We start from the raw sequence: 27848 nt of genomic DNA on the forward strand, positions 1-27848 counted from the left end.
CGGAATACCGGGACAGTGGCACACCGGGACACCGGACGACAGGAATACCGGGACAGTGGCACACCGGAACACCCTGATACCGGGATACAGGGACACCGGAACACCCTGACACCGGAGTTCCGGGACACCGGGCGCGCCCGCCCATCGCGCCGGGGCCGCGACCGCGCATTGGGGAAGCGCTGGGAGCGCTTCCGGAGCGTGCCCTTGGCGGGCGGTGAGCGAGCGCGGGGCGGGAGCGGGACTGCCGGTAGAGCCGCGGGCAGGGCGGAGCCGCGCCGGGCACCGCCGTGTGTTGTGCTCAGGTGGGCAGCGAGGATGGCGGCGCCGACGAGGCAGGAGAGGGCGGCGTGCTGGGGGGCCCGTGACGAGTTCTGGCAGTGCCTGGACAGCCATGCGGACGACGCGGCCAAGTGCGAGAAGCTGCGCAGGGCGTTCGAGTCGCGCTGCCCGCAGCAGTGGGTGAGCACCGCCCGGCGGGGCCCCGGCAGCACACGGAGCCGCAGCCGCTCGGCCAAGAGTGGCAGCGCCGGCCCCGAGGGGTACACAGCGGGGCCGGCCTTGCCTTTGCTCTGGATGGCTCCGCACCCGTGTCAGGCCTAACTTGGTTTGCCTTGATGGGAAATGAAAGCTCGTGAGCGGACCACTGGCCAGCCCGGGAACTGTGACAGGCAGTAAATAGTACAAAGGGAAACTACAACTACCTGAAAGGATGTTGTAGCCAGGTGGGGGTTGGTCTCTTCTCTCAGGTAGAATAAGAGAGCGGAGGCTTAAGCTCTGTCAGTGGAGGTTTAGGTTGGATATCAGAAAGAAATTCTTTACAGAGAGAGTGCTCAGGCATTGGAATGGCCTGCCCAGAGAGGTGGTGGATTCTCCGACCCTGGAGGTTTTTAAGATGAGACTGGACGTGGCACTGAGTGCCATGATCTAGTAATCAAAGTGGGGTTGGATCAAGGGTTGGACTTGGTTATCTCGGAGGTCTCTTCCAACCCAACTGTTTCTATGATTCTATGAAAACAGGATCTCAAACTTTCAGATAAATGCACAGAGCTATACAAACATACAGGCTTATAGTTGAATTTAAAAAAAGTTTTGAAAGATGCTCAGAAGTTTTTAGAAGTGCCTGTAAATTACTGTTAGTAAGGAAGAGAGGACACATAGGGCCTGCAGTTGCTTGGCATCTTGAAACTGTCATTTGATACCTTGTGCGCAAAAATACCCTTTTTCATGCAGCATAATGTCACAGTAAGTCACCTGCCTCCATGTAACTCATGTTGTGCTTTTTAGCTCCAGCTAATTGGCCTTGCCCTTTAGTAACAGTAGTGTTGAGGGTCTGAACAGTTCCTTTTGCAGCTGCAGACAGAAGTCAGTTAAAAAATCCAAGTACCTTCACAGTTGCTGCACTAACTTGTACTTCGAGCACTGCAGTTCTGTATGTCATATCTAGTGATGGTGGTCTCAGGAGTGCCTTGCACCATGCATATCAGTGGCTCTAGGCAATGAATTCAGAGGTTATGTGGTCTTGTGATGCCACAGAAAAGCTGTTGGACTTACCTTTGCATCACAAATAATCGTTGTTTATAGCAGTGAAAAGAGCAAAGCAATAGACTGCTTTTACTAGATCATGAAGTAAACAGATGGTGAACTTCAGCTTCCATCTTTCAGTTCACATTCAAAAGGGTAAAAAAAACCCACCCCAAACCAAACACACCATTCTTTAGTCTTCTGTGTCAACAGAGGAGGAAAACTCCTAGCTAGTGTAGTAAAATCAAGTTCACTAATAATTTCATAGTCATCTTGTGATGCACAAAACCCTTTCCTCTGATAGTTTCTTCTGATGAACATACTTTCTGTTTTTAAACAGGTTAAACATTTTGACAAAAGAAGAGACTTCTTAAAATATAAACAAAAGCTTGAAACAGAAGGATATATTCCTCCAGAAGCTGCTGGGAAGTCTTAGGGTACTCTGCTTTCAAAATGAATCAAGTAACTACTGAAAGAAGAAGCAAGAGAAAGCAACAGGAGCTGCTTGAGCACAAGAACTGTTAACCTGTCTCCCTGAAATGCAGACTGCTGTTCTTGTTGCCAGGTCTCACGTGTCTGCTGAAAGAAGATGGTTGTGCACAGCTTATGGTGAAGGATTTTTCACAAATCTATGGATTTGAATGTATAACTGGTAAAATTGTTTCACAGGAATAAACGATTATTTAATACCGCAATGTACATATTCTAAAGAGAAAATAAAATTCTTTTTTAGTAAGTGAGCCAGCTTTTTCGTTAAAAAAACCCCCTTCATTCCAACTTCCCCTTCTTGTCAAAAGGAGGTGATGGTATAACATAATTTGTATTATTTACAAAGTATTTCAAAATACAGTTTAAGTCAGACATCAGTTTACGTAACAGTGGCCATTATAAGACCTAATGCATCCTCTGCATTTGATATGTCATCTACCTATTTTGAGTATGGTTACTTTTTATAAAGAATGTTTACGTTAGTGATAAGTTTTCAATCACTATCTGTCTTAAGTATGCCAGTTATTTATCATGATTCTCATATTATGGCCTTGTCTATAATTTTACTATCTTACTGATGCAACTCCATTAAACATAGAGAGTTTACAGCAGGATTAGTAAACTTGACTGTGAAAGGCATGTAAAGGGTCGGCATTTAATGTAATTATGTAAGTGAAGTTACCTTCCAAAAATTATATAATTTAGTACATCTAGATGCTGGAATCATTAAATATTTTGGCTAAAGGCACCACTTCAATTTAAAGCATAGTCACAACTGAAGTATGGCTTGACTTCGCTAGCAAAGTTTTGGGCAGGGCTCTCCCCACATGAGTGTGCCCTTCCAGCCTGCGCAGTGGATTTTTTAGGTGAGGCACAGCATGTGCAGAACTGGCCCCACCATTTAAGTCCTGAGGTCCATCTGCCACGGCCGAGCGAGCTTGGACAGTGACAGGGAAGTCCTCGGGACTAGAACTTACAGCCCCCGGTATACCCAGGAGGTCTCCCATCCAAGTACTAACGGGGGCTGACCCTGCTTTGCTTCTGAGATCTGACAGGATCGGATGTCAGGGAGGCATTGAACTGCCCTTCGCAGTTGAAGTAACTGCAGTAAAAATCCTATGGTTTTGAGTTTGGGATTGTTCCCACTACTGTGCTGATGTTCTAACAGTAGAAAAAAACACAGATGCCACATGCAATATAAATAGTATTTATTTCCAATGCAACAATTTAAGGAGGTAAAGTATTAAGGCATTTAAAAGTCACTCTGAACACTACAGAGAACAAAACATGCAAAAGTTAAGAATCCTCATTCACCCTGAGTTTGTGTCTCATCTATTCAGAATTTCATGTTGTAGCACCATAGGAAGCCACCAGCTATACTATAAGGCATGAGACTCTTGGCAGTTATTTTTGTTTTTGTTTGATCACTTGTTGCCTTGTGTACTCCCAGATCAGCAGAGCTCCGCTTACATGAACATTGAGTGATCGAATAATACCCTGCTGAGGAATTTCCACACAGACATCCAGATGGTGAATCAGGTTTGCTGGGATTCCTTCATGTTCATTTCTAGTAAAAAAGAAACAGTAACTTGTATCTGAGAAAGGACAAGTGTTCCAGAAAGCAGAAAATACAAATGTCACAACAGCATTCAAACAGCCTTTGACAAATGGTGCATCTGCCTACAGTGTAACTGATGACAAGAAATGGATTTTTAAAAAATAATAATACATTACAGATACAAAGAAAACATAGGGAGGCCTGACTTAGCTTTGATATAGGAACCTTGGTGGGACACAATTTTCAGTTCACTGGTCCAGCAATAGTTGAACACCCAACATAAAGACTCTGCTTTTATTTTTAAACTCCATATATAGTGAAATGACCAGCTCTAGATTAAATCACCAGGACATGAAGCTGCTGGCACAGCAGGGAACCTCAGTTGCTCACTGTACATTTGGCATGAAGCAATATCAAAACTCATTGAAGCCTTGAACTGGAAGTTTTGCCTTTTTAGAACTAAGCACACCAGAAGATAATCAAAGGTTCCCAGTAATTAAAACTATGTTGGTTAATTAAAAGAGAACAAAGTGACTATGAGAAGTATATTCTGAAGACAAGCTACATATAAAAAAGTTGGAAAAAAGGTATTTCTGCTCACTTCGTCCTAAAAAGATAGGCAGGCCTTTCCTACTAGTTTCAGTAGCTCTGCAATGTCAGTAGATTTCTGACTTGCAGGTGCTTTATTGTAGATTTCTTTCAGTAGTCTCCCCTTTATGTCACATCTGAACCTCGTCTCTGCTTATAGAAAGTGATTATTGCTTGTTGTCCCACCCTCTGCTTGTACTGCAAAAACTTCATCTCGTGCCCAGTCCTTAACTTGGAATCTCCCAGCTATGCACACTCGCCCTCTGCTCCAGCCCTCCTCACCAAGTTAAGCAGGGTAAACAGGCAGCCTCCTCCTTGCTGAGCTCATCACAGCCTACACATACAGCGTCCATATTGTCTGTTCAGTTTAGTTACATCTCTATCATACATGGAAAAACACAATCCATGCTGTTGCTACCTTCATCCATAATAAAAACGGGTTATTGTGTCTGGACAGGTTATTAAGTATGAGGAGAAGGAAGGATCGTTCACGAGTAGGTATCAATGCCTCCTACTCCTTAGCACAGTAAGCCAAGCTCTCCTTTTCCCATAAGCACGTCCCATTCTAAAATCACCTTTACCAGTGTCACTTGGTTTTCATATGACCAAACTCTGACTAAAGGAAGGGATGGACTCCAAGAGGTAGATTTACAAAAATGTGTATGTTCTTACCCCAGCAGTAACAGTGACTTCTCTGGGAAGCAATATTCTGTAAGATCAAAACTTTTAGCTGTCTGCTCCACACCAATAATAGTGTAGCCTTCTGTTTTTTTCTGCTGTAAATAATCAACCAGCTGACATGGTTTCACCTATCCATTAAAAGTAGAGAGAAATATAAAAATATTTAAATATCACCTTCTGTAAACTTCTCAAATTACTGTAAAAAACCAATTTATTTGGACAGTTTTCAAGATGATTGACTTTTATCCTCAAAGACTTTGTCCATTAATATATAGCTTAACATTTTAAAAGCTCTTCAGCAATAACAGAAAAGGTCAGATAATGCCACAAAAATGTACCCCACCAATACAATGAAGAAAGACTTTTCTAGGCTTCTGACAGCCTTATATCTGAATATAAAAGAATCACTCTTGCATAGGGACAAGGTAGATAGTTGTTCTTTAACCTGGAATTCCTTCCCAACACAATAAAACAGCCCTTACCAAAACTGAGTTGCCTTATATGCCAGCACTGCAACTTTGGATAGCTGGAAGTGAAGAATTTCTTACTTATCTACATCCCACTCTCTTAACTGCTTATTTGTATTAAAATGACATTTTTTCCTGCAACAGCAGCTTTACCATCAGTGCATTTTTGTACAGAGATCAGGTACAACATGTGTGCATCAGCACTCTGTTTTAGGCAAAACATACTATAGTTATCTTGTCCTGAAAATAGGCTGAAAATAATCACCATGTGAAAAATTTGCACTGAGTTTAAGATGACTTAGAGCTGAAAAACTGGTAACTCAATCAGGTTCTAAAAGTTGGCCCAAGTTAACTTCAGGCAAACTCAAAGATTAACCCAATGAAATTACCAAAAGCGATGGACCAAGTAAAATAAATGAAGTGTTGTTCAACTTTTATACATACATATTAAATTCCAACACACCACTATAAAACACATCTTATGTAACAATGACAGCTCACATAATCAGTTTATCACAGCAATAAGAAATTAAAATTATTTTTTAATTTTTTTTTATTTTATGAGACTTATGCACAGCTTATACTAAAACATGCAAGATCAAGTGTCAGAGATAACAGTGGGACCTTCCCTTAAACAAAAAGCTCATTTTTTCAGGATAGAAAAAGTAAGACTATGAACTATGCATCTGACAACCAAGGATGCTCAGCACACTTTTTAGCTATTAAAGTGTTTCCATTCACCTCAACGAGGGGGAGCCACTGCTCTGCAGAAACACTGAGATGCTGGAACTGCTTATCCTGTATGTAATGAAGACTGCCAACAACTAATGCAGATGCCCCAAATATTTCACTTGTACGACATAAACCTACAAAAACAAGACATTAAGTAATTTTTGTGTAGAAAATAAACACCACTCCAGAATGTTTTACCAAACAAAAATGACAAAGAGTGCAAAAGAGAAATGGTTACTTTAGTCATCTATTTTTAATCAGTTTCAGATCTGTTCCAAGCCACACCTTGTTCCATATAAATTACAGGAAAAAAGTTTTGTAACTTAGCAGAAAGACAGAAATTAGAAAAGCACTATGTCCAACAATGTGCTTTTACAATACTAATTGCACCAAGTAAGGGGCTAGTGTCCAAGCCTTAGCAAGGATGGATTGTTAAGACATATACACACAAGCTTAAACTTTAAATCCAGTTCCTTTTATATGAAAGGCTTGAGAGGATGACACGACAGCATTACAATGCAGACAGCACCAGCTTGTGGGCTTCCTTTTCATTAACAGCCTCACTGCAGTTATTTAAACTGCTAGCAACATCAAACACAATGGCAATAAAGTATTTGCAGGATTTATTATATCACAGCTGACATGACATCATGAAGGAGCTCTTACAGGAAAGGGGACTTTACTGTCCAACAGTTAGGAGAATCTAGTAGGTCTACAAGATTTGTTTTCATTGTTAAGAAGAAAACTGTAAAAGCAAGTTATTTCCTTTAACTGCATACACTGTTGAAAATCTCAGCTGTAAACAAGACTATAAAACAGTAAGAAACCAAGTATTATTTACAGCAAAGTTCTATTTAATTAATGCATGCTATGTGTAAGTACTTCTTTTATTTTTTCCTTAAAATGTAACTATAGAAGATCCCTTCTCTGAAGCAGGTAATATTTCTTTTTTTCAGGATGTATTACCAGTTTTTTTCAGGATAATGATCTATTTTTCTGAGCAGCACTTAAATAATTTTCTAATTATCAACATAAAATGAAATTAATTTCTATTATTTAAGTGGGCTCTAAGGACGAAAATAAAAGTTTAAAAATGTGAAATCGACCTTACCTCCTAAATTGGTAGGTTTATCAATAAGTGAAGCCACCACAATCAATCTGCTGTTTGATTTACCAAGTTTGGCAGCACGATCCTGAAATGCCATTTCCAAGTCTAAACTAGGAGCACTGTTTTTCCAGGGTATAATCTTTTTCTGAACATCAGTCCATTCTGTCTGGCTATCTGTTTCAGCTGAATGTGAACCTATAAAAACAAGTTGTAGTAGTCACATAGATATGCAAGCAGGAGTGAAACTAGTGCTTCAGTAAAGAAGATAATCTTAATGGTAATAGTGTAGAAAGCAGATGAGACTGAGAAACAGAGATCAGAGTGATAACAGATATGTACATCTACTACATAAAAATAATTAAACTTAATATAGGTTAGCTATATTTTACCCATATCTTGCTGAGACCAGTCACTTGGTTTCAGATCACAAAGTTCTGTTCGAGAATGATACCACTGAAATGCTGGTGGCAAAGGAATGTCAGTGAATCTGTTAAATTTAGAGAGTGAGATCCATTCATCTTCAGCAAGTTCCGAAAGGCGGGGAAGAGTGTAAAATATTGTCTGAAATGTAACACGGTGGTCTTAGCAGAGCAATACAAAAGCAAGCAAAACCAGATAATTATTCTCTGGGAGTTTTATTGCACATGTTTTCTATCTAGTCTTCTATGCTTTTAGTACTTGTTTTTCTTGGTATTTGATACAGCTTACTAATATACTCTCAATATTCCTAACTTTACATACAGTGCTATCCCAAACTTTCATAAATCGAGTTCATTCTCTCTCTAATTAGACCTTTTCCAAAGATCTGCATTGATTACTGCTGTGAAATTCTAGAATATCAAAGAACTAACACTATGCTTCTCAGCACAAAGGTCTTGTGAAAATCTTGTATGTGTAACACTAGAGTTTTCAAATACTCTTACAACTCAAGTGAAGAACTCAGATTGATTTAATGTCAAAAGGAATACAGTCAAAAGCATCACAATGTAGTGGTAAAATCCAGCTCAGCATTACCAATACAGCTAACCACAATTTATCAAGTAGAAACAAACATACATCACAAGATTAAGACTGAATAAGACCAAGAGTTTAAACCCCAGACTTTTTGTTTACTCTAATGCATCCTTGAAGATGAAGATGTGCCCTGAATATATTTAAATGCCTCACAAATATTAGCCTTCGGGGTTTTTTCCTCTAGTTCAGGACTTTCATTTTCCACTGTCTAGCATTTGTGTTCACAAAAATATTTCACAGAACATCAGTTAGAAAGAAGAAAAAATTCCTTCTCTCAAAGATGGCACTGTTTCTGCCAGAACATATACCCTTGCTCACATCCATCTTGTATTTTCAGCCTAATTCTTCTACCTCATATATTTATCTCCACCCTTATTTCTGCCTTCCCTCCTCAGTGCTTATTCAGCTATCATTTATTTAAGCTGTAACAAAAAGAATAGCTGAAAAAGATGGTCTAGAAATTATATATATGCATCCTGTTCACACCAAGCAACAATTTAGTTAGGCAACCTCAAGTTACTTCTAAGAACAGATGTCTCAAAAATCCTGACAAACTACGTGCTATTAAGTAGATGCTCTTCAGTTATTAGAATTACCTTTTCCAGTCACAAATGTAAAACCTGATTAACTCTCACAGATGGGCACATTCATCACACATGCCTCTTAACTGACCTACATTTTTAACACAACAGTAAGAAGAAAATTAAGCTGCAGTCTTAGCCTAAAATCCATCACAACTTAGGCCAAGTAATTTTTCAGTTTTAAATGAATAACAGTTGATAATTTCACACCATATTAGGAGATACCAAGAAAGACAAAAATACAATTATAAAACACAAATAGTGTGGTCTCAGACTTGCCTCTAGGCTGTAATCCTCAAGTGGATGAAATGTTGCAAAGAAGAAATGATCTTGGATTCGCTGCCAGTTTCTTCTAGCATTCCTACAATTGCAGAAAGTAGTGCAAGACACACAAAAAAGGCAACATAGTGGATTTTATATATACATATAGTTTCAAAATGTTAGATGAGAATAAGACAACCTGGTTTATTTACTATATATTGTATAAGAAAGAAAATACTTAAATAATTAAGGACTTATTTGAAAAAAAAACAGTAGCACTCAGGCAGTAAGTTTTATTTATGTTTCAAAAAAGGCCCGTATCACATCTCTAAACTCTATTATCAAAAGAAGCAAGTTGGGCAAGAAGTAGTATCCCATCTAGGTCTCTGAAGGAAACTGGATACTAGCCCATGGTTCAGTATCAACCTTTCGTCATCAACAACAACAACAATAGAGCAGAGTCCTCCCTCTGCTGCCTTTTTCTGTCTCATGTCTTCCCATGACAACTTCTTTTTAAGCAGAGTTAAAAAAGACACATAAAACCCCATAGAAATTATCAAGTACCATTTTAGAAAATTAGACCTGCTGCAAATGGCTCAGAAAACCACTGTTAAGCTGTAAGTCAGAAGAATGTTACCAACCCTGTGCCATGCATGTTTTCCACTTGTTGAAGGCTAGATTCAATAACTGGTGTCAGAGTTTCAAATTCTTCTATGTGCAGCATTCTGCACATAGCCCAGATCTTTTTAAGGGCAACTAATGCATAAAGTCGAACACTGAAATTATGGTTGAAACACCACTGCAAAACAACTATGAGGGCTTTCTTCAAAGCTGGCTTCTAAAAGAAAAAAGAGATAAAGAAATAGCTTCTATTTATGTTAAATCTTAACATACCATTCAGAAGTAGAGAAGCTGAGTGGCTCAAGAAATGATTCCTCAAAAACCAGTTTTTTAGTAACAGTAATTTAGTAAGAGTAACAGCAATGACAGGCTTCAAAATGTGATCTTAATTTCCTTCTTTTCATCTCACTATGACACAGACGTACAGCCTCACTTGTTTTTTGAAAATGTATTCATTTGCTTTAAAAATTATTATTCTGCATACAAGAAAACCTCTATTTACTTCTGATTAAAAGAGCAGCAAGGAAGACCCAAGTGCATCCACATGTTTAATTAAACTGGAGTACCTATTCTAGAACATTTCATGGGTAATCATGTCCTGTGTATCCAGAACATCTGCCATTTAGCTAATTTTCGTAAGTCCAATATTTTACAGAAGTGACAGGAAGAGTTAATGTCTTCCTTATCAAAGGATACCTTAATAGGGAGTAAGTATATAAAAAGTCTCGAAAATAGACTGCAAAATGGTTTTTATTTCAGAACTCAGTATAGTCTGCAAGTGAACAATGAACATTTTTAGTCCAATTTACCTTCTCTGAGGTATTTTGAAGAATGATGTCAAAGTGGGATAACACTGATAAAAATGTGCAGATGCTTGTTTTAAGCTTTTCTTCATCCTAAAGCAGAAGAGAATGTAACAAGAAATATGCATGTAAAATGTTTTTATACCCTGTATTCCTAAAGCTGAAGAGAATGTAACAAGAAATATGCATATAAAATGTTTTTATACCTTGTAAGTGTTCACAGCACATTCTGCATATGCAATAATATTAATACTATTAAAAACCTATGTGTTCCCACAGCAAAATTTACCAAAATACAAAGTGGCTAGTATTAAGATTTCATTTTTCATAACATGTTATTTGCTTTTTACTAACACATCAATCAGAATGAAGTACAGAGCAGCATAAATGACCTAAAATTCAACACAAGTTCACTGTATTCCCCCAGGAAGGGCATGGGTCATCACCAGTTCTCACTCTTGCCTTGGGCTCCTGCTACCCCTAGAGCTCAACCTGCAGCTCAAACTGCAGCTGCACACTGAGCTACCTGCAGTAAATGAATTCTCCAACACCAGGACAGCTCTGAAAATACAATCTGTATTCCTTCTTCATAAATCTACATGTTTTCTGCTTGCTCTGATTGTTTGAAAAGGCCCACTGTGATTTAGTACACTTGATATCAGCATGAGATCACTTTGATCCAACAGATTATCATCTACCAAACTGACAGTAATTCCAACTGCATGAGCTCTTGGAAAGAACTCTGAAATAGGAAAAGGTTACATCCCTTAGAGCACTTTTCATCAGTTCAGATAGGATGACAAGGTATCTTTATGTACTTCAAAAAAAAGTATAAATCTAAACAGCCCACATCACTAGTAAGCAAAGTTGTCTCAGAATTAAAAACCTGTATTAAAGAGCACTAAAAACCTGTCTGGTTTTAGGCAGAAAATGTGCATATATACATACAGTTTACTACTACTTTTAATGTAATTTTAATTCTTGTCCTATTGTCTGGTTTTTAAAAAAACTACTGTAGCAACCAGGCTATTCCGTAAGCAAGAAGACCTCTATATTTAACTCTTATGAGTGTTGAGCTTCAGCAGAGGCACCACCACAAATAATATCTTCCTACACACTGGTGGAGATACAAGGACATATATTTTCTTCTCAGCCCAAATACATAATGCTAATAAATTCAAGGGTATCAATACAATTACTATTTCTACAGATAAACTCTTATGGGTAATTACTTAAAGAAGAATCCAAGACACAAAAATGAACTGCTGGTAAGTCAGCTCTTCTCAGTCAACCCTTTCACAGCTTTTAGGTGCCATCACTCAAACCCTGCCTCCAGTTTTGGAACCACATTACAAGACTCCATTGTGAGAGAAATCCATATTAAAAGCTGCAAATTGAATGTGCATTATGCAGGTCATGTTCCTACTGACCAACAGGAGGCAGAAGACGAATGCTGGGTTTAGAGAAATCAAAAGTGACTTTGCAGTACCTTCCCAGACTCAGAACCTAGGGCATCCATGTTTCTGATGGTTCTCATACTGACTACTCTGACTCACTATGGCAGCTCTACTCTGCCTAGAATAGAACATTGTAAAAGGAAATCTCTCAGCTGGTGGAATTCACTTCTTTTCAGCCACTTATGTATCACAAATTTCTAAATGTCTCACATTATAGTGCAGATCAATTCCAAGTTAAGCTAACCTGCTCAACAACCCACTGCTTCTAAAGGAAGATTGGAATACACAGAAAATAAGGTGTGGGAAGACAAACTGTATGCTCTTTGTTCAAATTACTCAAGTGATTGCCAAAGTTCTTACTCACATAGGAAAAGCAATCCCAGAATTTAATAAGGAACTCAGGGTATTTATGGAGACTCAAGATAATAATCCATTCTATGAAGTACTTCACAGATGCCTGGTTATTACTGAATCCAGCCTGAAAAACTTTGTCAAGGGCTCCACACAAAAAATTCTGAGAAAAAAAACAGATAATCACTTAGTATATTGTTCGTTATTTTCATTAATAAAAAAATTCTAAATAAAAGAACATTCTCAGCTATATAGTAATATTAGATATATTTTTAATACACAGATGAAAATATTTTAGAACCATCTAATTTCTTTACTATACTTTTCAAATATTTTCTTATGAATCAGGATTTGATGAAAGTGACACTTCTCAATTTCTTGACCATTTTTACTAAATGGAAAGCTTTCAATCAGATAATCAGTAAAGTTTTAGGTAGCTTTAACAGGAACAATCTAGCCTCCTAAAATTCCCAAACCCAAGAATCAGTTTTCAGTGTCCTTTAGAAATTCATCATAAATCCATGACCAGACTGAAAGAATGAAACTGCATAAAACTTCCACTACACAAAACTTCTACATCAGCCACAGAGATTACATGCCTTTTATACCCTGCAGTAATTTAACATACGCAGTTTACATGACACTAAATTATTCTCCAAAGTAAATATTTATTTATTTACTTAATAATTCACAGTGAAGAGCAATACCTGGTTAAGCTTTGGAAGAAGAACTAAGAGTGTCTGCCATACCCGGTTTTTAATTCTATGCTGTAAAGAGTTTACATAATAGCGTGTTCTAGATCTGGACACCACTTCATCCTAAAAGCAAATTAAAAAGCTTATTACTATTCTTCCTTCAAAATTGAACACATGGAAATGCACTTTACTACACTAAAAAAGCAGCATCTACTGCACAGCTAGTATCAGCATTAAAGTTAGGAAAATATATTAATTTCATTTATTAAGAAATAAATTCTGAAGCTTGTCAGAAAGTTCGCAGACGTTCAGGAAGTTGAAAGGCATACACAATTCCAATTAGTACGTTTACTTAAGAGCACAGAAATTGTTACATTATAAGATCCTTGAAACTGCAGAAATTTGAAGAATTTACAGCACGTACTGTATATAAACAAATAAAATAGTACTGCATAAAATGGAGCATGAAGAATCAAGGAGTTATTTAGTTAAGTGAAGAGAGTATATAAATGAAACTATTTCTACTTTAAGAGCCTACATTTAAAAAATGGCTTTAGTCATGCTATCAATTAGATCAGCTTGTAACTACAGCTCTAATTTCAAGACTGAAATTGATATGCTGCAATAAGACGTTTTGAGTGAAAGAAAACAGATGCGATGGAGCTTTTAAAAGATTTGAAATTCATGTTCTCATACAGCTTAGATTCTTTCCCTCCATCCTCTGTTTGGCCTTCAAAATATATGACAGCCAAAACTATTTCCTTAACTTTTTAGAAAAAAAATAATGTGGTGATCCAAGTTCTAATTAATACTAAAATGCAAATACACTTTATTTGTTCATGTTTAAGCTTCATATTTAAAAAAGTAAGGAAATAATTTCTAAAGCTCACTTTTCTTGCTCGATCAATCTCACAATACAAATATTATCAATTTTTAATCCAGTACTTAATTGAGAAGAATGAGGGACCAACCGATTCCCTGTTCTTCAGACAAAAGCAGAATTCAATAATACCAGAATGTAGGGGTGATATTCTAATAGCAGCTGCAGTAATTTACCACTGACTTTAGACTACTGCCAGTGCATAAGCAGCTATGATATAAATGAAAATCAGACCCCAACCTTCTCCATTATTTCTGTCTATAAAGGTATTGAAAGGAGACAAAGCTCTCTCAATTCAAAAGGTAGTCTGCAACAGTTAAAGTGAAATGCAGTGCCTCAGAATGCAGCCTAAAGGAAGATTCTTGATAGAACAATGCTAACAATTTGGATAATGTTCCAGGAAGTCAGAAAATCCACTAAAAAGAGAGAAATAAACCCAAAAGGCAATTTTTACTATTTTGGTTTGGCCGAATTAACTTCCCTCTCATTACTGGGCAAATCTAGACAGGCTTTACAAACAAACAAAAATACATTCTGTTAATTGTAAATATTTTGCATTTTAGTAATTGTATTAACATTACATTTATATATCAAGAGAAATTAATTTTACTTTATCAAGTAGTTTGATGAAAATGTCTTCCATAAATGTCTTATGCAAGATATCTGATCCATCCAACAAGCACAGAAATTTAATAGCACAAACCCGAACGTAGTGATCATCTCGATTTGTACTGTAAAATATCAATAAAAAATAAAAATCAAACTCTACTTGTTCAAAGACAATTCCTAATTATAAAAAAGCACCAAACATCATCTTCAACATACACCCATCAAGTTGTCTGCAGTGAGACAATATGCAAATACCTAGAACTAGAATTTTAAGGTCTGTTCATCATTGCTGATGAAGAAAACTAATGAGTTTCACATAATTTGCCCCTGCTTCTATCTTGAGGTCTTTAGTAGCTATCTAGGTGCTTAAAATTTTTTCTACAAAAATAGCTGTATCAAAGAGTTTTTGAAGTTCTGTGCCTTTAAAGTGCAATCTTTTAACAACTAATTTATGCTTACAGGTTTGTCAAAGGTTATGAATAACCTGCTTATGGTCCCTTCCAACTTGTGATATCCTATGATTCTGTGGTAAGAACCTGAATTCAAAAGCAGCATCTTTCTTATCACAGCATCAATAATGATGAAGACAGAATTCACATCAAATACTGAAATGTATATCCTCAAAATCATTACCTTTCTGTAACAACGTTTGCTGCACATTTTTCTCCAAGATTTTCTACGAAGGCATGCACATCCTGAATAAGTCTTCACAGATGAAAGAAGAAAAAGCAACAAAATTAACAGAACAGCATACAAAACTTGCTTTTAATACTTATTTCAAAGTGTAAATAAAATAAAGAACATAAAATTGTAACAAATATAATCATGAAGATTTTTTTATACCTTTGATCTCTCCTAAATACAGTTCCAAAGACACAAGCCTCAGTGATAAGTTCACAATAATTTTCAGCATTTAAGAAAGCATTTGTCAAGGCACTTCTCTCATCAACAGTAGAAAATATCCAAGATTGACAACAATGACTAAGGACAACATTGAAGACTCCAGTCTTTGTAGTGGACAGATCTATGAGCTTGAAAATTATCTGAAAAGAAGAAATAAAAGATTCAAAATCTAGTTTTCAGAAGTGCCAGACTTATTTGAATAATATTGCAGTGATGTCTCCTGTAGTAGGCCTGACCATCTTTTGCATCTTGTCTCTGCTTGGGTTAATGGCATCTCCAATTTCTTTACAACTCCCTTATTATAAAAGCAGGTGAATGGGCAACAACTGACCCAGTACATGCTTATGTTAACAAAAGACAGAGCTAGTCTTTGCTTAAAGAGATGTAACACCAGATGCTTCACACAAATCTCCTAATAGGGAACAAATGCACCAGGGCTTACATCATGAGCACAGACCTGGTGTTTTTAATCTATCCTTACCAATTTAAAAAAAAATTATGCATTAAACAAGATTTGTTACATAGGTAGCCATATCACTAATTCTCTTCTTTAATGTGGATTACATTCACGCTAAACTTCGTATTTGAGTTAAAGTGGAAAAATGTCTCTTCACCCTTTTATTAAGGGCATATTTAAGATATTTAAAACTGCTATCTAGAACTCCAAAAAAGAGAAAAATAAAACAAAACAAAACAAAATCCCAAAATTTTTCATTCCAACTGCCTTCATTAGGCTATGGGCAAAAGTAAACTTCAGTTGCAAAGTGAATTTTTTTCTAAGAAATTGCAGCATTTGGCAGAAGACAGGGAGATTCAGAATGAACAGGTAGGGTTTTTTATAAATTCCTTTTAGACATCAATTAGAACTGGCCATGAAAATGGTTTTCCAGAAGGTGTGACAGCTCTGACAAGACAAAGCTGCTTTACTCCTCCATATTGAAATAATACATTTGATAATGTGATGCTTCTTTGACAGTAATGCCAATTCTGTAGAGAAAGTTGTTCTGAATTGCTAAGGACTAAAGCACCAACAACTTCATGAAGAGCTTAAAACTGAAATACTGGAAAACACTCCAAAGAAAACTTTCTGGAAAGAAAACTCTATGCTAAAAGCATGTGGGTTTTTTAATTAGAGTTCAAACTTCTTTTCTAGTGCAAAGACATTGTAACTTTCCTCATAATTCCAAAATTGAACTATTGTGTTTCACCTGTAGGGAAGCAGCATGACACTTACTATGCATTTCTCAATCCTGAAATTTTTTTCAACTGCTTCGTTAACACAGTTAAAGTCCAGCACACACAAAAGAAATTAAAGATATTTAAGTTCTAGCACAATTAACATTTGAATAATCACAAAATAAAAGGAAGAATGCAGCAGAAAAAATGAAGTTTAAGAACACAGTGCTCTAGGCACCTCTGAGGAAACCCTTCTAGATTTTACCATAGCAATATTCAGTTTTTTGACTCAAAAATACCCGTTTTTTCCACCCCTTCAACTACTAAAAAGTCTGACTACACTGCAGTAGACAAAATTATGCTTTTGTGACAAATCAGTATCAGGCAGTTCCATTTTTCATTTCTCTTTAGCTACAACTACATAGCCATTACACAAGGGGTCAATGGCACCAGGGACTGCCAAAGACTGGGATAAAAATATACATAAGTGGTCACTTGCTTGGGAACTTTATCTTCATTTCTTATGAAGGGGCAGAAGGTGGCCCGACCAGGTGCCCTTTGTTGAGTATACGAGACCTTCATTATGTCCTTGATGCCTGCTGTCATGGTATGTCCCACTGCAGACAATGGCATAGCTGTCACACAGACTCAAGACTCTCAACAGTGGCAAAATACACCTTACATAATGCTTGCAATACTAATGCTGAAGGTAAAACAGTAATTCTAAGAATTTAAACAAGTTTTAAGTTCAACAAAAATAAAAAACTGACTATAGCTCATCAGTTACTACAAAACCGAGCATACAATTAGCTGTTACAGATATTCATTAAAAGAGAAAGCTAATCAATTTCTAGAGTGGAAGAGATTTTACCATCTTTGCATATGTATCTTTATTTTGGCTTGGGGTCACACGAAGTCTACAAATGCAAAGTGTTCTCTGCTGTTTAAAATACACAATGGTAACATTCACTTGAAGCAAGTTTTCAAAAAGAACAAAAAGAAAATAAATGGGACTACATTTTAAGATAATTCAAGCTCATATGAAGATATCACAGCAATTTTAAATGGCTAGGAAGTGTCCATTTTTCTGTATTTTAATACAAATAATTTTGGAGTGTCTAGACTAAAAATAAAGTTGAGACATTGCTATTACTTACAGTTACAAGCATGACACCAGGACAGAGCTACTTATGGTGACTTCAAAGCAAAACTGCAAGCCCTCCTAATGAGATAGTAAGTCTAAGCATACATAAACACTAGAAGCTAATTCATAATGAATTACTGTTTCAGTAAAAGTCCTGCACTCATTGTGGACTGTTCTGAACAAACAGTTAATTAGTGCTTAGAGGGGGAGAAAAAAATACTATTTAGAAAAGAAAGTGAACAAACTTCCAGTGTATAAAGCCAAGATGAACTAACCTACCAGTATTAAATACAGTTTTAGTGACTTAAAATGAAAAAAGAACACCAGTACTTTTAGAGTACTGGCAGCTTCAAACACCTTACAAAAAAATGTAAAACTCATATTTTTCCCATTCTCTACTATGGAAGCAGCTCTACCATGCAGTATTAAATTTGACTCTAAAATGACTATGGTATTTATGTTTTCTACACCTGGACCATCAGCAAGAGAAAGGATTTAAAGAGTTTTTAAAGATGTAAAGATGGCCTATTCAATTGCACTGAAGAAAGTTTTGAACTGTTCTAACTTTTCATTTAAGACAGCATTTTCATAAAGACTAAACTATTAGAAATTTTCCTAAAATATTAATAGTTTGTTACAGTTCAGGTGTCAAATCCTAATCAAAATATTCAAGAGCAAGGACATTGTGTAAAAATAAAATAAACAACAAAAAACCTGATTTTTCTGCATGCAGAAGACACTGAAAAGTCTAAAAATAAACAGTACTTATAATTTTCTATGTTACAAGAACAAACAATATATTTTATCTTTAATCTAATTCTCAGATCTTTCATCTTAACACTTTCAAATTTGTACCTTTTTGGAAAAGAAAAACTGACAATGGCTGAAGAGAAAATAAAACATTACACATTTTTAGACAGAGATACAATTTAAGTTCCTCTCTCATAAAAAAAGAATTCTTAAAACCGACCTCTTTTATTTTGGTATATGCTTGACCATTTGCCCTTGCAGCAACAGCTAGAACTTCAGTATCAAAGATGAACTGAACAAAAGCTTTTAGATTGGACCAAAATATTAGCTGTGTGTTGCTTAAAGAGGAAGTAATTCTCCAAGCCAAATCAAATGCTTCTATGCAGAGAGACTCCGATGAGTCCAGAAGCTAAAAATAAAGAGAAGGACAAAGTGTTACATTTGACAGAAAACACTCAAAAACTACTAATATTGTGAAGGCTTATCTTTTACCTTTGGAACAAGGACTTTCATGCAGTCGAATACAGGTAGAACTTGGTCTGAAGGAAGAATAGTTAGGGCTTCTAATGCAGACTGTAGAATTTTTTTTGACTTTTCAATTGTAAATAATGACATTTCTGAAGTTTCTTCATACCCTTGAGCCAGTGTTGGAAATGAATTTAAAATGAAACAAAGGCAAATCCACTGGTCATGAACATAGCGTGCAACAATTTTTCCCCATCCTTGAGATGTTGTTTCTTCAAATAAGCTGCAAGAAAAATATTCTTCTTAAATATCAATTGTATTAGTTTATCCTGCACATTCTTACTCCACCAGGAAGCGTTTAACTGTACAAATTCACTACACTACTTTAAGTTGCTAAGATTTATACAGGTTCAAGGGGAGACTGGGCAAGCTCACAGAAAAGAAATCTAAAAATAAAGTGGTTTTAAAAAGAGTAAAATCAGTTCTGGGCTCAGTCAGTCTCAGCCATAAACATCTGTGTGAGTATTCAGTGAAGACATTACTATATGTTGGCCATGGGTTTTTCGTTACCCATGTATTGAGGTTTTGGCCCTCTGGGTTTCCCTTTCCCAACAGTAAATAATTTCTATTTAGACTTGCCACGGCTCTGTACAGTGTATATATATTTAAGCTGGCCTAAGGGTAAGCAGTGTTCAAAGCTAGCTCTGGCTTCATAGCACTAGAGGACTGAACTGCACAACCTTTGATTTGATCAATTGTGTCTGCTTTAATGTTCCAAAACACTATAAAAATAAAAAAATATATTAAAAAATTAAAATAGCTTGTGTACAGAATTCTTCATTTTTATCTTGGCAAAAAGTTACCCAAGAAAAGAACAAGAAAAGCCAGCATCTTAACCACTGCTTCACATGAATCAAGTTTATTCGTGATGATTACTGAAGCTTTAGCACAGACATACCCACTTTTTTCTTCAATATAAGAGGGCTTCTTCAATACTTCATTGAATTGAGAAAGGGAAATAAATTTCTTCAGAGCATCCACAGAAGGCAGAGATTCCAAGTGCACTTCCAGTTTCTGATCCATTATCCCACATACTGCTGCAAGTGAAGCCATGCTAGCTACTTTTTTAATTTGTTCTTTAACCTTCGGCTCCTAAGTAAAACCAGATCATACATGAACAAATATGCACCCATTTCTTCTAATATGATACAAATATATGATATAAATAACATACCAATACATTTGATAATTCTTCTATTTGTATCACCTCAGACATCATTCTACTTCTTCATCTATTTCTTCATTTTCTTACCCTGTGCCTAACACAGCTTGGCTGGGACAGCGCAATAAATCACAAGTTACAAGCACTGACAGAAGTATAAATCTTGCAAATTACAGTCAAATTATGCATTAAGTGCAAGCACCTAGCTCAGCTGTGATGGAACACTTCTATCTTGCCAGGTAACAGTTCATATATATTGCTGGATAGTAATTAGAAAAAGAGATGTGTGGGTACAGTTAATCAGAAATCCCAAGCACGAAGACATCTGAAATTTGGAATACCACACACTAGCTGCTCCAAGCACCCAAAAGGGCACAACCATACTGTGGTTATTTTCTGTGATAAACATATATTCAAAGAGGCATGAAATAAGAAGTCTCGATTAAACAAAAGTCAATAAGCATTCCCTCATCATAAGAAAATTTCAATCTTATTTAAGTATCTCTGAGTTACTTTTGGCTGTCTAGAGCACAGAAAAGACTCTTCTCATCTGTAATTACTCGGCATTTTCTTCTTTCTTCTTAAACTGAAGATGTACTATATGTGAAGCTGAAGAAATCATCATGACAATATAATTCCCCTGAATTCAAAATAAGTGGGTAGAGGCCCTCATTGAACACTAAGTTTAAAACAGAAAATGTTAAATTTGAAACTACGAGAATAAGTATGTAATTCACATAAACAAAGGAAAAAATAAAGTGTTGTTCTTTGTTTCCATAGAAACAAAAACCTAGCTAATAAAATTCTTACAATCTTTTAATGCATTATTAACTGTTCTTAATAATACCAAGTAATAATACTGAAGTTTATACTCCCCCAAAAATCTTAATTTGTATCTTCTAAATGTTTCTTTACATTTTGAAAATATATCTATTTCAGATATACTAGCCTAACACATACAACTATGGGACAATTAACATAACTACAAGAAAAAACCAAAGCAATGCTGGGTTCTGGAATTCGTTTTTCTCTGTATATTCCAGCTTTGAAATTCAACAGATCATTAACACCAAAGGCATTTTCATTTAATAGTAATTTAATCATCAAAATAAGTTCATATTTGAGGAAAACGCTATTGAGTACAAAGTCCATTATTACAGTGGAAGTTTCACTTTAGCTACACAGATTTCTAAATAATCACACAGACTGTTCTGAGTTGGAAGGGACCCACAAGGATCATCGAGTCCAACTCCTAAGTCAATGGCCCACATAGGGGATTGAACCTATGACCTTGGCATTATTACAACCAAGTAATATAATAAAACAAAAGTACTGAAAATCTGAGCTACAAATTTTTTATATTAACATTACATTGCCAAATAAGCACATGTGTTAAGGAATACATAGACACATATGCATTCACACAAAGTTATTATTTAATTTTACATTATATATATTAATATGCATTATAAAGTATCTTTATAATAGAAATCAATACTTGTATATAACTTATGTTTATAATATGACTATGTAATTACTAACATATAATCTACATCCTATATTAGCATCACAAATGAAGTATTTTCATCATTACTTGTTGGTTTGTTTTATATTAATATTTATTGATGTAAATAATGTTAAATTACCTTTTCAGAATTTCTCTCCTGAAGATTACAAATGGATGCATTTGTCAGGGACAAAATGAAATTTTTGATAGGTGGCATTTTCTTCCAGTTGACTTCCAAGCACAATTGCACTATCTCTGGAATTAAAGCTAAGTACAGATCACAACGATCCAGATCACCCACCTAAATTGAGGAAACAACAGTAATCTGAATCACTAAGAGGAGAAAACAAACTAAATATCAGAAAGAAAACTATTTGTAACAACGACAGCAGAAGGAAAATGACACCAGTCATTGTAATTGAACAGCACCTTTTTCTTTAATTTTGAGTTTTGTTTGCTGTGGGGATTATGCCTTAGAAGAGACAGTGTGAAATTCTGAAAGAAATCTCCATTTCTTTAATTTGATATGTTTACTTCCCCTGCCTGCGTCCAAGGGCATGTCCATGTAAAAACACCTGAGCTAGCCTCAGCATCAGAGGCAATGTTCAAAGCCAACTCAGCTTTCAGATCACAGCACACCACTGCATCCTCTACATACACAGTGGTGTGTCTTGCACTTCTTCCCTAATCCCACTTTCTCTCATGGCTGTATCCTGCTTGTTTTAGGGCTTTCTATTCCCCTCCTATATTTGCAAATTTTATTCACATATAGAAATGCCTCCATATAAAACCATGCATCAAAGAACCACATAGATAACTTTTCCTTCTTTAATTTTGAGAGAAAATACACCTTCAAGTTTCCACTGACTTTTAGATGCCATTCTCCTGATTCAACTCTAACTTTTGCTTTGACACTTGACCACTTTCACATCAATCTTCCATTGCACTCACATTTGGGGGAATGTCCACCAAGCAAACATGTACCTCCTCTCTCTCTCTAAAAAGCACTGCAGTTCTTTGATACATTCAATAGGTTATTTTTAAAGACAAGTCCCCCTCTACCATCAAGTCATTTTGCTTAAAATGTCACGTTTCTTCGAGATATAAACTTCAACACAGCAATGACCAGGGAAATACAGGAAATAATTATGATAATCAGGTTGAGTACTAAAAGTCTCCAAACTCCTAACATCTTACATCCAGAGCTATACTAGTAGATATGACGCAGTACATGATACTCACGATTTCTTACTATGTGACTTATTTGGATTTAAGAAGAAACAAGCAATGCAGAGAGTAAAGACACTTGTCAAAACACTTTTTTAATTTTTACTGTGCCCATTCAAAAAAGTTAACAGAACAGTTCCTATGCAAATGGACTTTCTAGGTGTTTAAAGATTTGATATGAAAAGAAGGAACACTTGTAAATCAAATTAACAAGTAAGATCATACCAAGGTATGCCTCATAATCATTACTTACAGTGCTTAATTCATCTGTAGTAAGCCGTCGGAGAACAAATTGAAGAATACTCTCCACAGGTGGCATGAGTGATTTCCAGATAAAAAACAATACCCCATCTGTGTGGAGATTAAATAAATGTATCAGCATGCAGAAATACAAGTCCTTGGAGAATTCTATTATATGCAGATTTAATTATGCTACAAAGTTATACAGTAACAGTGTTCAAATACCTAAGAATACCTTAAAACAGCTTTGTACACTTTGGCAGTGTAAGCCACAGAGCTGAATCAAACCAGATTACATTCTTGCCTGAGATTTATCATGTATTAGTGAACCAAAAACCACAGAAGACTAGAAGTCTAAACATTTTCCAACTTTCAATGCACACTTTCATCCTATTCCCAGCCCTCTGCACAAACAGCTTACTAATGAACTTACTCTCCAATAAGGAACAAAAGCTCCCATATCCAGCAAATATTGTGAGAAAGATATAGTTTCTACTTCTAATATTCATAGAGGTGAAAACAGTTTTGGGGGGGTTGGGGTTGTTGGTTTCGTTCTTTATTTTTTTTTCTGCTTAGAAATAATTAATCTTCAGGTACACAGTAGTCTTACAAGATTTCAGTCAAATAGCTTCCAGGCTTAACATTGTAAATGAAAACACAAGATTATAACACAAAATGTGATACTTTCTTCAAGAAAAGGCTAGGCTACAAAGGACACCAAATGTGTACAGCATTTCACATACAAAAAGACACAAGTTTATCACACAAGGGAGGTAGGTGATTGGCAAAACACATTTACCCATAAACACGTTTCAATCTGTGCTTCAAGAGTAAGGGCTAGCTGAAAGCCAAAGAAATAACATCTCAATATGAAAGTGGAGTTAAAATACTCTGTGTGACCATCTTGTTCTAAAAATATCAGTAATTAGTTTCAATATTTAGGAGTTACCCAGAGGTTAGAGCTGCCGGGTTTTTTTTCTGGAGTTGACCCTGATTTACATTTCATATAGCAAAACTAGCATGAAATGGAAGACTTTCAAAAACTGAAAATATAAAGGGACGTATTTCTAAAAGTTTCAGATCTATATTGTACTTACTTTGAATGTTCTCTATCAAAATGGCTCACTGGATTGCATTTCTAATGCTTAAATTATTTAGAACAAACAGTTTAATTATGTCAGATTATCATCATGTTTCATCGTAAGTCTCAAATCACTAAAGCATTTTCTGTAATTTAAATTCAGAAATTCTTCAAATAAATATATTCGACATAAACCCCAATTCATTACCAGTGGCTCTGTAACACTATCAAAAAATAATAATTAGCAAAAGCTTACTGTTAAAAATAGTGAAGTCTAACAATAGTACAGACAGCAAGACCTGTCAAAGAATGCTGCTGATACCAGCATGCACTTCAGACATGTCTATTCCCATTAAGATATTCTTATATAAAACACTTCCCACTTGTTATTTTTTGTTTACAAGTTAAAATTCCTTTATTATTCCCTACTATTTTATTGTTTTCCATTTGATAAACACAACTTTTCCCATTTAATCAACACAAAAAAAGATTACTTGGTTCTTCTGTGCAGAAGAAAGAAACACAAAAATAATGTAGAAAATAACATAAGGAAACTAATCCTTGTTTAACTTAAAAGCACAAGTGCAATTTGGAAAGCCTCTTGGAAGACTGATGATGGGCTGGACTGGAGTACCTACCTGTGGGGACACTCAAAAGGAAGGAGACACTGCAATGCTCAGCCTTGCCATACCTTTACTTTGTTAGCGGAATTTAACATGCTATGTCAGGTGTCAAAATTCCCAAAGCAGGAGCAATCCATTGCAGACACATTAGCAAGCACATAAAGAAATAAGGCATACAATGAAATTATTTCTTCTTGATACTAAAAATCTAATATGCACTTGCATATGTTTTGTAAGGTTCTGTTTCAGGCTTGTTCTAGCCTTGTGCTGTAGACTCAATGCACAATGGTGGCTGAGACACTTCTTACAGTTTAGTTTTATTTCAAGGAACTCACTTCAACAGCAAAGAGACCATCCCCAACATGAATTTTAACAGCCTGCATAAGTAAGCTCAATATTTCAGGCAAACAGCTAAAATTCAAGGGCAATGGGGGTTAAAAGTACAAAGGACTTGTTAAAATGAGAATAGGCATTTACTTCAGGGCTGTGTTTAGACATCTTTATGAAACCTGGACATAGAACCCAAAACTGTTTTTGTTCCACATAAGAGCCTAGATCTGTAGCCCCCCACTCCAAAACTACTCCTGTACTACATGTTGTAAAAGCACTGAAAAAATATCCCAAAATAATTTGGGGAAGCAGAAACCAAACACAAAGATCTCTCTTGTTCCTGTTCAGCATCATAATTAATGAAAATAATACTGCAATTTTTCATTTGCCCTCAGGAAAAACAACGTCTATTCTGGTTACCAACTGATCAAGTTCTCACAAAAGGAGTGGTAATGACTCCATAGCTTTTGTTCAGACTCTCCTGAAAGGTCTCTAAGTTAAAGTGCTTGAGCTGTGGGGGGCCAAAACTCCCATACCAACAGATCACCAGGCTTGTACTTAAGTGAGTACCTTTTAGCCTACCAGTCAAATCAGAAAACAGGATGCCCAACAGGATCTCTTTATGCACCTAGGGAAGACTCTGGCTGGACAGGTCAGGCTGGGTTTCTCTATTAACTTTTTTCAGAAGTGTCTAAATTATTTATGGAATCCATATGTTGGGAAAGAAGACGCCTATAAACATTTGCAATGGGTGACAACTGCTTCCCCAGAAGGCTTCCGCATTCTCAATTCCCAGTCCTTAGGACACCTGTAGGATTGGACCCACAGCTCAGTTTTATAACATGCCAGATTGCCAACTTTTACATTTACAACTACTAGGCTAGTATTAATTTGACAATAAAACAGTAAAACCTTAGTTGAAGTTAATTCTATAATTAATATAAGACACAGTATACTGAAGATCACTAACCATCTTGCGTATTGGAACATTTTAACGAACGGGTCTGCAATAACTTCAAGAGAAGCTGAAGGCTTTTATCTGTTTTCAGTGTTGGTATGTAAGCATTACTGCCAAGTTTCATCAAGACATCCAGAAGAGGGTTCAAGAAAGCCTCTAGTTCAATCCATTCTATGTTGCTTTTTCCACTACACAAAAACAAAAATTTAAAAAGAAAGTCTTCTTCCGAGTATCTGCCTTAAGTGCTGAAGTTACTTATGGAAATAAATAGGACACGTTTCCAAGTCACTTAGGTATCTTTAGAAATGTTACCCAGTATGTTTGCAGCAGCAGTTGGACAAGGTCTAAGGAATGATCAGGATGATCGAAAGTCTGCAAAGAGAAGTGGACAGCTTCCCAACTTGATTAGGCTTCTACTGGATCCTTCAGAAGTGAGGGGATTGAAAAAGAGAGAAATGTAAAATAAGGTATTTCATACTTACCTGTATTTATTCTTCATCTGCTCCACGTCAGCAGCCAACAGAATCATGGTTGCAACAAGCTTAGCTTCAAACCAGTCAGGCATAAAGCAATTTTCTCCTGATTGAAGATAATTTAAGGTTTCCACAGTAACTAAAAAATACCCTCATACTGATTTCTAAAACTTCTGGGTTTGTAACTTATTTTAAAAACAAGAGTATAACTACTAATTTTTTGCATTCTTTAATCTAGATATAAACTAAACGCAAACACAATTGTTTTTCCTCTGTGCCACGAAGAGACTAATCTCATGGGCCTTTATGCTGAAATCAGTTTTAGGCAATGTGCTATGTAGTAGCATATATTATATAGCAGTTCCCAACTAATTTTTCTGTTGCTTTTAAAAATACATTAGCATAATTCAAATTACATTTACCAAGAACATCATTCCACTATGCTTTATCAGAAACATCAGCTGTGATTTTCACCAGCTTGAAGTTATATGAAGAACTGAAATTATTCTATCAAGAGGAAATTTAAAAAAAATAAATAACAACCTAACTGAAGTTTCTCTTTTCATTAATCTTTAAGGGAGAACTACATCATCATACTTATAAAATTGTTGCTTAAATAGTAATACATAACTTGGGTTTAGGTTTGTTTTTTTTACTGGTATGTTTTTTGCTTTAGGAATTAAGAAAGCAAAACACACTCTGGAGGTCCAGTACAAACAGCTATACATGGTTGATTTTTTTTCCTCCAAAGAGCTACTGAATAGCTAAGGTTCATATACAAACCTACAAAATTACAAACACCACTTTTTAGATGTAAAATGCAGGTGTTTGCCATGGAATTACAGATAACACAGACCAAGGACTAAAAAACATTTCAGGGAGGAGAGAAGATCGGCCAAAATTTCTAGCAAACCATTTATCTTGGAATATCAACAGACAAAATTTGCTTGCAACTTCTCTAACAATAGGACAGCCAAGGGAAATTTCCTGGGCTGCAGGAAGCTTCTGAACTATTTATCAGTAGCAAATTCTGACCTACCTTTTTTATCTCCTATATGTATAACATTTAAAATGTGTTCAGTTTGACTTTTCAGATTCTAAAACTATGTAAAATTCACTATGACTGCAGCACTCAGGCAGCAAATAAGCAAATGCCACACAAATTTAAGAGTATTAAAAATAAAAAATCTCAATTTCCCATTCCTTTCAAGGTATCTGAAAGCAAACACTAAATTGAAGTTGTAGTAATTTAAAATGTGCCAGCGAACAAAGAAAACCCTTTAGAATTTCTGTGTTTATTTATACAGCCTACAAAGAACCTTCCTTGGTTTCA

The 27848-nt window shown here is 36.0% G+C and overlaps 2 protein-coding genes across 2 annotated transcripts in view; one reads left to right on the forward strand and one right to left on the reverse strand.

Moving 5' to 3' along the window:
* Positions 1–2257, forward strand: COA6 (cytochrome c oxidase assembly factor 6). The gene is made up of 2 exons (XM_071547990.1): positions 1–459; positions 1862–2257. Exons 1-2 carry the CDS (start codon positions 316–318, stop codon positions 1955–1957), a joined length of 240 nt encoding a protein of 79 aa, XP_071404091.1. The 5' UTR covers positions 1–315; the 3' UTR covers positions 1958–2257.
* A 944-nt stretch (positions 2258–3201) lies between these two features.
* TARBP1 (tRNA guanosine 2 -O-methyltransferase TARBP1) overlaps positions 3202–27848 on the reverse strand; it is a 34522-nt gene continuing 9875 nt past the window's right edge. Inside the window, exons 11-30 of the mRNA XM_071549562.1 lie at positions 26525–26621; positions 26055–26230; positions 23064–23161; positions 21723–21884; positions 19813–20006; positions 18882–19137; positions 18610–18798; positions 15260–15459; positions 15050–15121; positions 14418–14538; positions 12940–13050; positions 12246–12395; positions 10431–10517; positions 9642–9838; positions 9019–9100; positions 7534–7705; positions 7148–7339; positions 6046–6170; positions 4829–4965; positions 3202–3577 (exon numbers count right to left, since the gene is read on the reverse strand). Of these exons, the coding sequence (XP_071405663.1) occupies positions 3415–3577; positions 4829–4965; positions 6046–6170; positions 7148–7339; positions 7534–7705; positions 9019–9100; positions 9642–9838; positions 10431–10517; positions 12246–12395; positions 12940–13050; positions 14418–14538; positions 15050–15121; positions 15260–15459; positions 18610–18798; positions 18882–19137; positions 19813–20006; positions 21723–21884; positions 23064–23161; positions 26055–26230; positions 26525–26621 (2981 nt within the window). The 3' untranslated portion in view covers positions 3202–3414. The remainder of the gene's footprint in view (positions 3578–4828; positions 4966–6045; positions 6171–7147; positions 7340–7533; positions 7706–9018; positions 9101–9641; positions 9839–10430; positions 10518–12245; positions 12396–12939; positions 13051–14417; positions 14539–15049; positions 15122–15259; positions 15460–18609; positions 18799–18881; positions 19138–19812; positions 20007–21722; positions 21885–23063; positions 23162–26054; positions 26231–26524; positions 26622–27848) is intronic.

This window comes from Pithys albifrons, chromosome 2 (assembly GCF_047495875.1).
Source record: "Pithys albifrons albifrons isolate INPA30051 chromosome 2, PitAlb_v1, whole genome shotgun sequence".
Lineage (NCBI taxonomy): Eukaryota > Metazoa > Chordata > Aves > Passeriformes > Thamnophilidae > Pithys > Pithys albifrons.

Excerpts from the sequence above, each read along its gene's own strand:
- COA6 (XM_071547990.1), top strand. The coding sequence starts at position 316 with ATGGCGGCGCCGACGAGGCAGGAGAGGGCGGCGTGCTGGGGGGCCCGT. Across the intron at positions 460-1,861 it reads CGCGCTGCCCGCAGCAGTGG|GTTAAACATTTTGACAAAAG; the intron begins GTGAGCACCGCC and ends GTTTTTAAACAG.